We start from the raw sequence: 16,696 nt of genomic DNA, 5'->3' as shown, positions 1-16,696 counted from the left end.
CCATGGAAATGGATAAATACTCTAAATGTTCCGATCCAATCTGACTTGTAATGCTGCCCGAATCATACCCTGTTCCTTCGTTGGCCAGAGGAGAACTGGCCCCCGACTGAGTCTGGGTTCTCCCAAGGTTTTTTTCTCCATTCTGTCACCTGATGGAGTTTTGGTTCCTTGCCACTGTTGCCTTGGCTTTTGGCTTGCTTAGTTAGGGACATTTAATATTCAACAATATTATTGATCTGCCTTACATAAGGTGGACGTTGATGCAATTTTCTTCTAGAAACAAATTTTGTTGTATTATTTTCATGTCATCACTGTGAAGCTGCTTTGATACAATCTGTATTGTAAAAAGCGCTATATAAATAAAGGTGACTTGACTTGACATAAGCCTAAAATACAGTCATGTTCCAAATACCTACTAGATAAATAGCTTTAACATTTGAACTCTCTCTTGTGAAGTTCTCACCACCATTCGAGACCCAAGTCTCACCTAAGCAATCCTAATCTACATTTTTTCCTTTGACCTCCCCAGTTCCCCCTTTCTATCATGCTGAGATCACCTGAAATTCACCCAAAAATCAATATAGTTTATTGTGAATAACTATTATACAATATTACACATGTTTGGTATCATTTGAAATGTCTCGGTGCGACTGGTACAAATGTCTCATTCCAAAAGAGGTAAATCAAAAGGTAATAAGTTATTAAGAGTTTTAGGGATAACCTGTACACAAAGGAGAGTGTGTCTTCCAGGCAAATGGCACTCTGCCTCCAAGAGGTGTAAACTCTGAATGCAAATTGCTATTGTTAGCAAATGTTTCTGTCTATATAATGAGATGCAGCAAGAGGCTCGGCGTGATTTGTAACTCAAATTAGCCCATAATGTTGAAGGACCTCAGGGCTTCAGCTTTATGTATTTTTCTAAATGTCGGGTTTAACCTACATCTTTTACTAATTTGATATTATTGTATTGATTATCTTTGAACTGATTATGAATTTGGCATGATGCATTTACCTGACATAATACATTGTAAACATTTGATTTTATTCTAACGGACTGTGACGGAGTGACTCCGTGACTGAGTGCAGGCCACACACACATACACGCACACACATACACACATATGCACATACTCACTCCCCGCTCCCTTCCAGCCTTTAATTAAGCCGGTCATAAAACTCGCGGTTATATACTTTTCTTCTACTGGTTTAAGTAGCGTGAGCAAGGGTGCACACTTGGTAGTTCTACTCTTCTTTAAGCATACATTTAAACAAACATCATAAACACTTACTATGTGCCGAGATGCATTGCAGGTTTACTCTGTTTCCCATCCAGTTTGGCCAAACAGAAGCGTAACATTTCCGCCTTTTAAATAGCGTGATTCTCGCGCGTTTTCATGGTCACGTGAACTGCATAATTATGGTTTTTGGGTTGTAATAATAATTTGCGATGCAAGTAACTGTTTCAGGGGAAGGGAAATGTTTGTGGAGATGGTTGTAATTATTGTTGAAAATATGTAAAAGTGTAATAGATATAATTCCTTTTCTGGATTTAGTACAATGTGTTGATGATATTGTGTAATTGATGGTTAAGCCTAAAGGGAGGGGCTACTGGCTTTAAAAGTCACAGCTTTGGGCCTGTGAAGTCAGTCTTGGTCTGGTTACAGAGGAGGTAACTAGTGATTTGCATTTTTTTTTGTGTGTGTAACTTTATTATAGTGAGTTTTTTTTTTTTCTTTAAACAGTTTTTTTTCCCTCTTGTACGTTTTTTTTTCACTATTTGTATTTTGGAGGCCGGCATAATAAAAATCACGTCACTATTTTTCGACTACGCCTGTGATTTTCCTATTTGTGAGGAGTTTGGAAGAGGACCCCGCAACATATGGTGTCAGAAGTGGGATGGCTAGTCGGAAAAAGGTATCTCGCCCTCCAATACAGCGCACAGGGCAGCGTTCCCAGGAGGAGATGGCAACCAGAAATGCAGACCCGGCTTGGGAGAAAGTACGTTCATTGTCGTCGTCATCAGAGGAAGGCGGGGACGAGGGTGGTTCCTGGGCCGCTTCAGCAGCACGCACCATACCTATAACAACAAGTGGACCAGGCGATGGGCTACTTACAATGATGAGAGACTTCTTGACAGCCCAGCAAAGCAGAGAGGAGGGGCTGTTGGCAGAGCTCCGAGGACTGAGGGCCTCTCTTCCATTGACTTACCAAATTTCTCAACCTTCCACCGAGCCAAGTCGAAGAACTGCTGCCCAAACACTTCCTGCTATCAACCGGCCAAGTTGCTGCAGCAACTCCAAGTACATTGACAGCAAGCAGTCCCAGACTGGAACTTCCTACACCCGCACCCCGGCGGGTCCAATGTGATGCACCCTTGGAGGCATCCTCTCTCCAGTTCAATGACTCAAGCGGCAGAGATGACCAGCCAAGGTCAGAATGGAGACATTATAGTGAGCCAAAAAGTCCGCCATATCAGATGGGTGAGGACATTTTAAACGCATTGCCAAAACGTGGAAATGGCCAGAGAGTGAGTGGGCCTGCAAACTTGTTCCCCTGCTGTCTGGAAAGGCATTGGAGGCCTACACTCCAATGGATGAGGAACGAGCCCACTGCTATACAGACCTGAAGGCGGCGCTGCTGACTAAGTTTGACAACTCCCCAGAGATGTACCGGCAACAGTTCCGATCAACGATGATACCACCTGGAGAGAACCCCACCGAGACCTACCACCGCCTTAAGGGTCTCTACCGGCGCTGGATCTGACCAGAGCAGCACACCAAGGAGGAGGTTGGTGAGGCTATCATCTTGGAGCAGTTACTGCGGGTACTGCCTTTCGAGGTGAGGACATGGGTGAAGGAGCATGAGCCAGTGGAGGGTCTTACAGCGGTCAAGCTGGCTTTACAGTACCTCAATGCCAGGAGAGGAGAACCAGCTACTCGCTCCACTTGTGCAGCACACCGACCAACATTCCAGCCACCACCCCAGCCTAGGTCTGTAAAGAGAGAGAATAGCGAGGAGCTTCTGGGTAATTTCAGCACGGCCCCAAACCAACGAGCATAAGGAACTTGTTTGTTTTTATTGTCAGCAGCTATGCCACAACTTTTCTGTGTGTCCCATACGCAAAGCTAAGGTCACCGGCGCTTGCTACACTCTCAGAAAATAAAGTACATAATTGTACCTTTAGGGGTACAATGGCTTGTCACTGGGGCTGTACCCTCAAGGGTACATATTTGTACCCCTGTGTTTTGTACCTTAAGAGACCAGTCTTGTACCTGTGGTGACAATTGTGTACCTTTATTTAACAGTACAAAATGGACCCTTCAAAAAGGGTACAAAATTGGCATTGACAGTACAATCGTTGACTATTATTATATATATATATAATTTACACAGACACGCTGAATTAAAATCAGAATTTATTAAATCTTAAAATTCTTAAAATCTTAAAATGATTAAATTCATTTTACAACATTTAATTTTAAACACAATGTCTAACTGTGACATATAAATGATAATCAACTGATTAAGTGTCATTTGCCTGAAAGTCCATTTCATCTCCTGGTTTCAGTAAAGTCCATTCTTTATCAACCTTGACACTGCATGCATGAAAGTGACGGTCATAGGACAGAGGAATCAAAAATTTTCCACAAAGGATCCACATGGTGTCTATGTTAAAGATGTACTTGATTTGCCAAAACAATGGAATACGCTCAGAATGCAGTACATGTCACAGTGTATGGTTGTGTTTCCCTGGGTTGTCACTAGAGGTCCTCGTTCTCACGGTGTCTTTCACATTTGACTTCAATTCCCAGCATTCTGTCTGTCACTCATCAGTTCATTGCACTCAGCTGTTTCCCATCACCTTGTTAGATTTGTGTTATATATACCCTGGCTGTTCTGTGTTAGTTGTTGAGTCCTTGTCTAGATGTCACGTCACTCTGGAGGTCGGTCTTGTTTTGTTTCGGATTGCTGTTACCATGGATTTTTACCTTTTGCCTGCCTTGATTTACCCTCATGGATAGTGATGGCCAAATGAGGCTTCCTGAACCACTGAGGCTTTCCAGCCCATTGGTTCACCAAAAGGTTCGTTTACCTGAAGCCTCATGAAACAGTGTGCTCCCTAGTGACACCTGCTGTGCAAAGCAATGTATCGCACACAAATCTATTCATCCTGAGCAACCAAATTGTCATGGTGTGGGCACACCCTTTTTCTATTGCCTGTGTATTAAATAAAGTTTTTTACTCTGCTTGTGTTTACCTATGCACACACAACTCACACACACATAACTTTGTATTCAGTAGTTCTTTGGGTTAGTGATGACAGTGAATGCCCCAAATGAGTGTCAAGAAATCACTGAGTGCAGTGCTGACTGAGTGCAATAGTGTAGTGATTATGGAACTGGGAGTACAATTATGTAGTGCTTATGGAACTGGGAGTGGAACAGCAAACTGCAACAGGGATGGGAACATTTTTACTGATTTTTATTTAAAAACAAAAGTTTTTTTACAGTATTTGGATTGAGGCGGTTTCTCTTTTTGGAAACCACCTCTCCAGCCTTAGAAAACACCCTTTCACAGGGCACCGATGATGCCGGACAACATAAGAACGTAAGTGCCAGCTTATATAAATTGGGATGTTGGAGCTTCTGTTTGTTCCAATAACCCAGCGGATCCTCAGTCCTTGCCAGATTTGTCTCTGACAAATAACGGTCCACCTCAATAGTAGCATCTGCGGTAACACTGGAGCTCCGTCTGCTGTTATCCACTGTGCTGTCCAGTAGATGCCAAAGGTCACCTATAATTATACAAGGGAAAACACTCACTTCTCAATGGTTCACATTACATGACATTACAAATGTGAAAATTCACATAAGACATAGACTACTTACCACAGGTTGTAGATGGCCCAGCTTGTGAGGCAGGTACTTGAGCTGGGGGTGTTGTTTCAGAATTTCTGATAACATTGGCACATTCTGACTTTAGTCTTGTAATGGCTTCTTGGAGCTTCCCTGGACTTAGGAACCCTAGTTTTTTTAACCTAGGGTCCAGCAATGTAGGCATCGTCATCACACTAATGGATTCCATTTGTAACGCATGCTCTCTGACGCGACGGACAAGGTTGTCAGCCAGCTGCCTTGCCATATTTGATGTTAAGCCCTCGGATTTTCTTACTATTGTGTGGTTCAGCATCTTCATTAGGGGAATAACCTTTGAAGCAGACACTCTTTTTTCTGCAGAAAGCTCTACTGTGGCCTGGTGGAATGGGGCCAGTAGGTCGAGAGCATCCTTCATTGTTTCATACTCCAATGAAGTAGGAGGGCTTACATCTGTCCTCAAAGAGGCTAGAGCTGCCCCCACTGGCTCTCTCAGGTCATAGAGCCTTTCCAGCATGCTGTAAGTGCTGTTCCATCTAGTGTCCACCTCAATAATCATTTTCAGAGCAGGCCTCCCCATCTGCACCTGCACTTGGGCCAGTCTTTCTTTTCCTGTTGTGCTGGTCCTGAAGTAGGTTACAAGCTTCCTACATTTGGTGCGAAGCTCATTTAAGCCTGGCACATCATCGAAAGACTTCTTGACAATTAAATTCAATGCATGTGCAATGCATATCGCATGCCTAATATTCAATGCCCTCACACAGGCAATCATATTGGCAGCAGCATCCGTGACAAGGCACCTCACCTTATCCTTTATGCCCCACTCCTCCATGGCCATGGTATGGGCAATAGCCAAGTTGTCTGCCGTATGGGTGTTTGGGAAATGTTGCACCCCAAGCAAGATTGTCCCAAGCTGGTCATTGGCATCAATAAAATGACAAGTCACAGCCAGGTAAGCCTCCATGTTGATGGACGTCCACATGTCGGACGTAAGGCTAACAGCAACAACATTGTCCAATTTTTCTTTGGCCTTCTCCTTAGCCTCCTCATACCGGGTGTCAACCATGGACTTCAAAGCCTGAGAATGAAAATATTAATTGTTACTATTCATTCTGACTTTATAACAATAAACTACTTTAGTCTATTCACATACATACCTTTCTTGTTGGGAGAACATAGGATGGATCCAGCACATGCACAAGCTCCCTAAACCCCACGTCATCCACAACAGAAAAGGGTTGGGAGTCTTTGATGACCATGTTGACCAAAGCCTCATCCACCATTTTCTTTCTGTAATCTATAACACAGTACAATGCTGGTGTATTGTAGGAGCCTAACACATTATTTACATAATAAAAAAAATTAAGATTAAATATTACTTTGACTAGTGGCTGGTCTGTTAGCAGCAGGTTGTGCATCCTCATGCATTGCACGATAATGCCTAAGCATTGAAGAGGTGTTGTTGCTGTAAGTCAGCTCTTTATGGCACAGCAAACATTTCACCTTCAACATGCAGATAATACACATTGTGATTATACAGCGATATGGTGAGGATTATGTGATGTTATGATAATAAATTATATAAATGTATACAAACCTTGTTATGAGCAATCAATTCAAAATGCTCCCAGACAGGAGAAGTTCTCCTCTTTCTTGCTGGCTCCATTGTAAGGGCTCTAGGTTTGCCTTTAACGTTTGCACTCTAAGGCTTTCCCTACAGTCTAGTCTTAGAATAATAATAATAGCAATAATATATATATATATATATATATATATATATTATATATATATATATATACAATAATAACACTACTACCAATATATGTATATATATATAGCAACTAGAACTAGATATAGGCTAATTTACTCTAATAATCTACTGAACTATGTATACTTTACTCTAATAATCTAATAATCTACTAAACTAAGTATAATGTAATATAATATATAATACAGGCTATGATATATAATGATAACTATGCTACTACAAACTCGCTACAACTCGCTACTCACTACTTCGTACAACCAACACTTCAACACCAATGCAAACGCCTACTGCAAAACCCACGAGAGGCGCGAGGTTTCGAACCACTTTTATCCGGAAGCGATACTCAGAATGAAGCAATGACGTATTCAACACAATCCGAGGCCTCGTTTGTTATCGTCACGTGATTTTCACGGAAACGACACAAGCCTCGAATCGGGGCTTCATCTGGAACGCCCCTTTTTGCTCGACACAAGCTCCGGAGCCTCGCTTTAGATGTCACATCACTACTCATGGATCACCCTAATAAACTGCACTTGGACTTTCATATTGTGTGTGTGTGCTGTGACAGTACATCTCTGACACCATACTTGACATTGTTGACTGTTACTTCAGATACATGTTGGATAGCTTTCTCTGTTAAATCTCTATCACAGAGGTTGTGATTGACCATCAAGGCTCTCTGCAGCTCCACAGGTAAAGATAAAAAAGAAGTGGTCACACTTTTTACCAGCACTTTCTCAAATTCACCCAGCATCCTCCCACAAAACTCCCAGCACTGTCTGAACTGGTGTCTGTTGCTCAGTCTTGTAGCTGTGTTTACAAAATGTCTGCAGTTATGGGCAACCATTTTAAAATATTGGTGCTTGGCCTCAAATCTCACGCACCATAGCAAACGCAGCGGCCCATACATTTGTATCAGTCTTGAATAATGAATTAAGTAATGACACTTTGGAGTAATAACACCCCCAAACACATCTTTCATTTCTGTCAGGAACTCTTGAACAAGTACATTTAACAAAAAAAAAGGTTCTCTCTTCACCTTCGTAGCCATAACAATCTCAGTAATCTCTCGAAAACAACAGAAAAACATGCCAATATTTAAAAGTGACATTGGCTTCATGGGCATGAATGAGTCCTATGTGCGGAATTAGTTTCATCAAGGTGAATGTCCTCCTGGAGCATTTGGAGCACTGGTATGGACGAGGCATGGTCAGTAGAGGAGATTTATTTGCCTAGTGACAGTTATTGGCAGAGGCTGGTCACCATCCACAACTTTTTTGGCAATGTACCTTTGGAGAAACATCAGTGTGTTCTTCAGATGTCTTGGATATGAAAGATTGAACACGAAGTATGTGCAGAACGCTGAGATGATTCCTTCATCGATTCCTGAGGTGCGACACACCTCGATGTGGTCCACTTTCAGAATGTTTGGAGCTCTCCTGGCAAAGGCCATTTTCCAGTCTCGGTCGGTCAACTGAATAGTTGGGTACGGGCTGTCAAGATCAGTCTATTCAAAGCCAAAAGGAAAAAAGCTAAATTAACCTAACAGTCTTACCATTTGGTGAAAAATAATAATACCTCACAAATTCTGGTAATGAACGAAGAGTTAATCCATTCTGACATATTGCACTTGCTCATAAAGGAGGAATGTGAGGCTGTTGTGATGTTCATTGATAGGGTTGTTTAACCCTCTGGGGACCAAGAACGCGCCCGCGCGTTTTGCTGTTTTTTTTTTTTCACATAGCAGCAACATAGACTTAAAATACTCCGTCATTTATGGTCATATAAATAAAATCAATACATGATTATAAACTATAGAGGGTCTTCTTGTTTTGTGTACACTCACATTAACATCAAAACCTTGTGTTTTTTAAAAAATAAAGGTTTCAGCTCACTCTGTCTCCGCAAAAATCTTTCTGAAACATGTCTGGAAAATGAACGGAAACTCCGCTAATACTTATCACACAAACATGAAACATACGTCTAAAGAACGCTTTAAATTTCTACTTTTAAATAAAACAATTTACATTTAAAACAAATATTCTCCTGCAATGTAATCTGTCTGAAACTAAAGAGAAGTGCAGTTTCTCCTGTCTCAGCTCATTATCGTTAATTTGTTCACACCCACTCGCAGAGCGCGCGATTCATAAGATAATGTGTTGAGGCCATTTGCAAAATAGATAAACGCCCCCAGGCAAATGCTGTAAACACACTATATTTTTTAGTCAGATTAAGATTCGTCTTGCGCGGCTATGAGGAATAATCCTGACATTTACCACAGAACAAGTGCTGGTTTCACTTCGAGGAGGAGCAACAGATTCAGCTGAGAAGTGTAAGTGTTTTGTGCTTTGTTCTAATCGCGATATAGAATAACGTTAGTGTCTGTAAACGGAAAAATAGCATAGCCTACTGTTTTGTGAATCATGTTTCTGTGTGTGTGTGTGTGTGTGTGTGTGTGTGTGTGTGTGTGTGTGTGTGTGTGTGTGTGTGTGTGTGTGTGTGTGTGTGTGTGTGTGTGAATGAATGAACGCACAGATACGCACTTACAGACGAAATAAAATAACATTTCTTTGACTAGTTTTGGATAAAGTTTTTCAAACCAAATAAGCATCAAATAAGCTTAAAATAAGCTTCAAAATAAAGACATCAAATAAGCTTATGTTTTGTCAATAAACTAATCAACTAAGATGTTTGTTCCAATGCAAGCTATATGAAAATAATGAATCCTCAACTTTGAAATATGTATGATCAAACTAAGACATTTATGGAAAAAGACTATTTTCTTTTCAAGATGTTTCCAACTCTAACTTTGAACTGAAATAAAACCATGTCTATATGGTGAAGGGTGTGTGATAGAAGTGTCCAGAGTATGCACCCTGTATTTTAAAGAAGAACATTTAATTATTTGCGATACATTATTCATTCACAAAGAATTCAGGGACATTATTCATTTCCCTAAAGGTTGGAGTTTTCCACATTTTTTAAATTAAGGCATTAAGATTTTTTATTCCTCTTTTTAGTCAACTTTAGCATGGGTGTTTTCACTTATTCTAAGCAGTGTGTGTGTGTGTATATATATATATATATATATATATATATATATATATATATATATATATATATATATATATATATATATATATATATATATATAATTAAAAAGCAATTTTAACCAGAAACCAGTCCTTTGTTGTGTATCTTTGGATTATGTTGTGTTGTAAATAAATCCAAACAATCTAAAAGCCATTCTTTTTTAAATCTCCTCATTCTCTGTGCAAGGCTCCTCCTTATGATAGGGCCTGATAGCACCTAAAAGGGCCATTATGGGAGGGTCTTTGTCTTTCTCAGGTGTGAAATGCCATACGTATTAATGAGAGATCACGCCTCCCCGCATAAAGCTTTCTCACACTAAACACGTCATACATATTCTAAAAGACTTTATTGACTTATCTGAATGAGTAGTCAGGATGATTCTCACATAGTTTTGGAGCAAATATTCTAGGCTATGTGATACAATTTTCAAAAGTCTTGTGAATAAATAATCAATATGTGTTTTGTGGCCTTATTTCAGAAACTTTTATTTTTAAGTTTTTCAATAACCATGCATAAATAATATTCTCTCAAAAATACAAACATGTAAATACATGTTGCTCAAAGATTATGGTAGCCCCGTTTGTGCTATATAGAGTGAATTTACACCATTGCCATTAACATGTTTATAAATAACTGAAAAAAGCACAAATGTCAGTGCATGTCAAAACATCCCAAGGGCCTCAAAAAACCCTTGGTCCCCAGAGGGTTAAATAGCAATAATTAGCATTGTGTTATTGGGTTGATACACTTGATTACTAAGCACATGCATCATCTACATTCTTTACACGTTATATGCTCAAATAGTGGTTTATAATTAGAATGTGACTATTCTGATGTGGTGTGCAGACTCAGCTAGTAAATTATATTTTGTTTTGGGTGTTCATGCTACACAATTAAGAGTAAAATTAAATTGTTTAGTCATTGTGCACAAATATTGTGCTTAATATGTACTCAAACTTCCGCCTTTTCCTTTCACACAAGAACAGATATGAATTGCTGTTAAAACTTGTTTGACTGAATTTAAGCAAGAAGTGATGAATCTTAAGTAATTTAACAATGGTGGAAGACAAAAAGCAATAGGACCAAGCAAGTCTTCAGCGTAGCAATCATGATGAGGTGATCAGCCTCATTACCACTTTACATAACACTTAAAAGTAATGAAATATTTAAAAGTGGATAAAGTATTCCTTTAATTGGAGATATGTGTGGTGTTAACAATGTGATTTACTTTCTATCAGTTTGTCAAGTGTATTTGGTGTTACGGAGGTGAACAAAAGAGATTTTAGCAAGCAAGATATACCTCTCCAATTGTAGTAAAGCGATCAATCTTCTCCTTGAAGATGTAAGGCAGAAAGATGAGGGCTGCCCTAAAGTCAATATCTGCAAGACATAAGATATATTTGATCTTTAAACACCATTTTTCTAATTCAGAAGCAGTTCAGGTAAATATTAAGGTCATCACTATGCATTTGGTCCAGTGTAGATGTCAATTTCAGGTAAGCAATTTGAATATAAAAGATGACCATCACTGACATTGGACGCATTTCTCTGACTGGTCCTCACTGTTTCTACAAGTTGCTTTGATTTTTTGTGGCCAAACTTCTCCTTACTACTTCTCAATACACTGTTGTCAACCATGGTGCACGCTCCCACTTGAATTTACGCCTCAGAGACATGTGCCATGTGCGCTAATTGAAACAGAAATATCGATTACCAAAGACAGCTCTATACCATAGTTGTTTGCGCTAAATAACAAACAGATCAAGTGTTATTCCTATTTAGATTGAAGATAATACTAAATGTTGCTTAGTTTTTCTTTTATGACAGACCTGCACATAACATTGGGAAGATGTAATACCTCATGTTAAAAATACTGTGTATAGTTATTTGCAAATGCACTTACATAACCATTTCCCTCGAGATCCTTCAGGAAAGGATATTTCGCAATCAGCATCTTTACAACTTGCACATATTCTGAAGTTGTGGGATACCTACAAGAGAAGAAATGTAAATCAATTGAAGGCCACCTATTTGAAATAATCATGCACCTGCACAAACACCATCCATTTATTTTTGTCAGCATGAATTTTGTTTCATGGGGCAAATATGCTCTACAAAGACTTAACTATTTCTGGTGGTTTCCTAGAATCAGATGAAATTTTAATGGAAGTATAGATTAGTCTTAGCTCAACTGCTCAACACACTTACGTACATTGTGTATTGTGCCACAGCTTCATAGAGAACCCGGATCATTATGTGTCTATCCTTTGGATTTCTCTGGCATGGTTCTTTGTTGTCCAGCTTCGTTTGTAGGTGTCTGGGGAATGCTGGAATGTCAAAACTAGCAGGCAGTCTCACATTAGTTCCATTCCTGTAATATAGCAATTTGTGTCTTTTCATTTTAGGTGTAAATCAAATTAGAAACAATTTACATTGCTAAGACCCTTCCAATTAATAGGTTACCAAACAATACATAATGCTGGGTACACACCAAAAGATAATCGGGCTGATTTTGGGCCGATTTCCCCCCTTCCGACAATCCTAGCTATGTCCCGATTATCTTGATGGTTCTACAGATTATCTTATCAGATTTTCCCTTGGTGTGAGGTGTGTTAAGAGTGTCCGAACCTGCTCGGAAGAACATCGGAGCCGCCCCGATCGCGAATCGTAAATATTCAACATATTGAATATTTACGATCAGAAATCCTGATGTGTGGGGGGAACCCCGATGACAAACGTGCGCACGCTCTGGAGATTATCACGTGAAACGAAACAATATCCAATCAGAAAGCGAGATGATGGAAGACGGAAGCATAACAAACGCAGTCATGGTGTTGCAAAAAGTTAAATTGATGTGGACAGCAGAGATGGAGGATCAGCTTGTTGATTTGTGGCAACAGCACGAATGTTTTTCTGTGAAAATCATTCCAAACACTATCATCGCAATTTCTTCCTGCATGTCGTCCGCCAAGCTTATTCTGAAGTCTCGCGAGATTTTGTAAGATTTCCTTTGTTCACAGTCGAGACTCTGGTTGAAAATCTGTTCGTGTGTGGTGTGCTGTCTTTGTCACATCATGGCACACCACACACTATAGGAGAAAAACGCTTAAATCTAGGATTTTTTGTCCTCATGTTTGTGGTCTATCACATTTTGAAAATCTTATAAGATGTAAAAAATCTTTTGGTGTGTACCCAGCATAAAGTGCAGGCCTGCAGTCTATGATAACATATCTTAAATCCTTGCAACAGGTCAGGTATGGAAATTCAGGTAACGTTAGCCTTAAAAAAAAAAGCAATGTCTGCCCAAAATATTTACTGCTATGAGGACAATAATTACTAGAACAAAAGTTATGGTACTAGTGTTCTTAAGCTTCAAGTTGGTCACTACAGCTCAGATGAAACTTAGAAGATGCTTTGAAAACATCATACATTCACTAACCTTGGCATAGCTGAACTAGATTGCTGGCATTCCTCTAGAGGAACTGGCTCTAATGTCAGAGTTACTACTGGCTCTTTCAGCTTCCATACAAACTGGTTGAATTTGGCCTGCTTCTTAAAAGATCCTTGAAACAGGTATGCAACCATAGTCTCTGTGAGGCCACAGTCAACTGTTTCACCATCCACATCATTATCTGAGAGAAAGTAAATAGAGGGATATGAAACAGCTGTGCACTTGACTAAAAAGTAATCCAAACAAAAGAAATAACTTGACCAGCATATAATAGCAACAACATTAGCTTTAGTGGTGAAGACTAAAATTTCATCTTTGAATATAATTTCATTAATTAATATTATGTATCTGTATTATTATTCTTTATTTAGTATTCATAATAAGTTGTATTATCTTATGAAGTTTAAAATGCATGAGTAGACTATAGATTGCATGGACACATGTGTTTAAGGAACATATTTTAGACACAAGGAGGGTAGCTGGGAGGATTATGTATTCTGCTTAGAGGTATGTAATGTTCACTTAGCAGAGAGTTCCAATGATGAATATACTTCAAATGTGTACAGTTGGTATGCTCTTTGCAAGAAAATGAATGTTTCAACTGATGCAAATGTACCATTTGTATACCACTAATGTATACACTGAGAAATAGTTTCTTAATGTGGAAAGTAGATTGTACCATGTGCATATACATTTCATTTTAAGCATAAGCAATATGTTTTGTTACCTTACAAGGAAGCTGTAAGACTCTCTGTGATGTATAAAAACTCAATCTTACTGTACTACAGCAGAGAAACATGGAGGCATGACTGGGTGAGAGGAAGGAGAAACACGAAACGCATAGACCTGGCATGAATATAACATCTTCTCAGAGTTTCTCTCCTGACATATAAGAATAAAAATCTTTCTTGGCAAGATAACTGGTGTCTGGTCCCGTGAATTAAATAATAACGGGGAAAAGGCTTAATTCCAAGTCTACAATTTGGCGTCACGAACAACAGGATCGCATCTTCAGGCATTTGTCTCAATCATTCAAGGTAAGACTTTTTCTTTTTCTAAAATAATTCTAAGTCTGCCTGATGATTAGACATTGACTGAAACTGCTTAAAAGAACTGTGTTATTTAAAGTACCAGTTGTGTTGCCAATGAATATATGTCAGACAATTAAATTTGGCTTATTTAAGTTGCTCTGATCAGTAAAACCTCTAAAATATTTGAATGATGCTTGGGTAAAAGTGGATCTTTTTTAGAAAGAAGACCATATAGAATTAGCTATAAGACGGTTAAGCTAGGCAAATTTGCTTGTTTACAACTGCGACGTGGTTGGATTGTGGCGGGACTGTCTAAAAAGATGGCAGAATGAACCCTAAAGCATCCAACACACAGAAGATTCGTTCTCAGAAGGAGACGAGGAAAGTGTAACAAGCAGTGATTTATAGCGGTTTAAAGTGGCGGGTCTGTGCTCTGAGTTAGTGCAGTGCAGTATATAGAAGATACGAAGAAAACCCTAAAACGTTTAAATACGCAGAGGATTGAACCCTTAGAAGAAGGGTATCAATGAAAAAAAAAGAGCTAGAATCGCGGGCATTCTGATTTTGACCATAAAACTGTTCAAATGTTTGAGGATACTGATCTGAGTTGAACTTAAAGAAAAAAGAAAAAACAAAGAAATTAATCTAAGATAAACTAGAGGAAAAAGAAAGAATAAACTTATCTGAGTTAAACTTAAAGGAAAAAGAAAAACAAAGAAATTAATCTGAGATAAACTAGGAAAAAAAGAAAGAAGAAAAAATGTATCTGAGTTGAACTAAGTAAATTAAAAAGAAAAAAGAATAGATAACTAAAATATAAGGGATAACTTGTTTTTAATCTTTCTTTAAAATGTTCTTTTCCCTGAGTTCTTATAGGGCTTAGAGAAGAGAGAGAGAGAGAAGCAGCCCCTCCCTTTGGAATTCACTCTATATACATACACACACACACACACATATACGCACACACACATAGCCCTGCTGTTCTGAGCACAGAGACACAGAGTGACAAATTCTTTGAAACATGGGAGAAAGTGTCTGTAACAGCAGAAGAATATCTTCTTGGTACCTGGAAAGGAAGAGGAAGAAACAAGCTAAACTTTTGAAAAAAGGTCTGGATATCAATGCATCTATGGATGAGCAGTTAAGCTGGTTCGAGTCCCAAAAAGACAAGATCAAATCAAAAGCATTCCCAATACTGGCGGCTCATTGGATTGTGAAACAAGGTGGAATTTTTTGCTATATGAATGGTGGTCCAGTTCCACTTGCTGAAGCAATGAAGCCTCAAATTGAAGCATATACCAAATTGAACAAAATCATGTCTATTAAATGTTCAGATGAAGCAAATACAACCAGTGAAGATTTATTTGATCCAGATTGGACAAATATAATAACTGAAGCTGAAAGAAAATACTCACAACCACCAGTGAAATCCGCAACAACTGTAACGCCTCCTCCTTACAACCCAATTTATCCAACTTTGCCTGAACAATGTACAAGTTCATCTAAACCTCTGACACAGCCTCAAGCTTCGAGATCAAATGGAGGTCCAGTTGACAAAATGTATATTGCATCTGCACAAGCAGCTCCGGTAATAACAAGATCTAAAACAGTTCAGCCAAACAGAGACATGCTGCGATGTACACCAGCTCGGAATTATGATTCTGACTGGGGCGATGAGACAAAAGATGACGACATGATCACAGTTGATAAGATCGGTCCTGAATTTTCTTCACCTGCGATTAAAAGGGAAGAATCTGAAATGATGACAGAAGAAAGACCATTCACACCAGGAGAACGTCAAGCCATTCTCACAGCCTTGCCTCCTCTGAAGAGACAAGATCCAAACACAGAGTTTTGGCGAGAATTGGACTCATTAGTTGAAGCACATCAAATGACATTAAGAGATATACACACCATTGTGAAAGCTAAAATCCCAAGAGACCGATGGGAACGCTTGCCAGCATCGATAACAACAGCCCAGTGGGTAGACTTGTGGGTCGACGGCCAGGGAAGACACCTGGGTCTTTGGCAAGCATTAGATGAGTTCCGAAAAGTAATCCAAGAAATCTTGGGAAGTGGTAAAATTCCATTCACATCAGTGACATTGATTAAGCAAAAGGATGATGAATCTCCAGATGAATATGCTCTGCGTAAGTGGAATGCTTATGAAAGATGGGCCCTCTGTGCTAAGAAACAACCTGACAGAGATGATGTACAGTTCACTGACACACTTGTCGATGGTTTCAGCACAAAATACCAACATGCCTTATCACTTGGAGTCAATCCAGGTGAAACATTTGACCAAATTATGCAATGGGCTGGCCGCTTAGAGATGGCTATGAGATCAAATAAAGAAGAAGGAAACAAGCCATATCGAAGAGGAGTGGCAACAGCTCAATACAACAAGGACACAAAGAATAGGGTGATTTTCTGCAGCAACTGTGGAAAGCGTGGACACTCCAAAATAGATTGTTGGGCT

General features: G+C 39.3%; 1 protein-coding gene and 1 pseudogene across 1 annotated transcript; both read right to left on the bottom strand.

Annotated features, from left to right (window-relative positions):
- Positions 1-2,744: 2,744 nt before the first annotated feature.
- Positions 2,745-6,202, bottom strand: LOC130073629 (E3 SUMO-protein ligase ZBED1-like). Its single transcript, XM_056239145.1, has 3 exons — positions 4,890-6,202; positions 4,664-4,795; positions 2,745-2,992 (listed from the first exon to the last, which is right to left on the bottom strand). Exons 1-3 carry the CDS (start codon positions 5,938-5,940, stop codon positions 2,745-2,747), a joined length of 1,431 nt encoding a protein of 476 aa, XP_056095120.1. The 5' UTR covers positions 5,941-6,202.
- A 1,583-nt stretch (positions 6,203-7,785) lies between these two features.
- Positions 7,786-16,480, bottom strand: LOC130073628 (uncharacterized; annotated as a pseudogene).
- Positions 16,481-16,696: the final 216 nt, after the last annotated feature.

Source organism: Rhinichthys klamathensis, unplaced genomic scaffold, assembly GCF_029890125.1.
Source record: "Rhinichthys klamathensis goyatoka isolate OS25496 unplaced genomic scaffold, OSU_Roscu_1.1 h1tg000554l_1, whole genome shotgun sequence".
Lineage (NCBI taxonomy): Eukaryota > Metazoa > Chordata > Actinopteri > Cypriniformes > Leuciscidae > Rhinichthys > Rhinichthys klamathensis.
The sequence above is the reverse complement of the archived record's forward strand: the minus strand, read 5'-3'. Positions and strand labels throughout refer to the sequence as shown.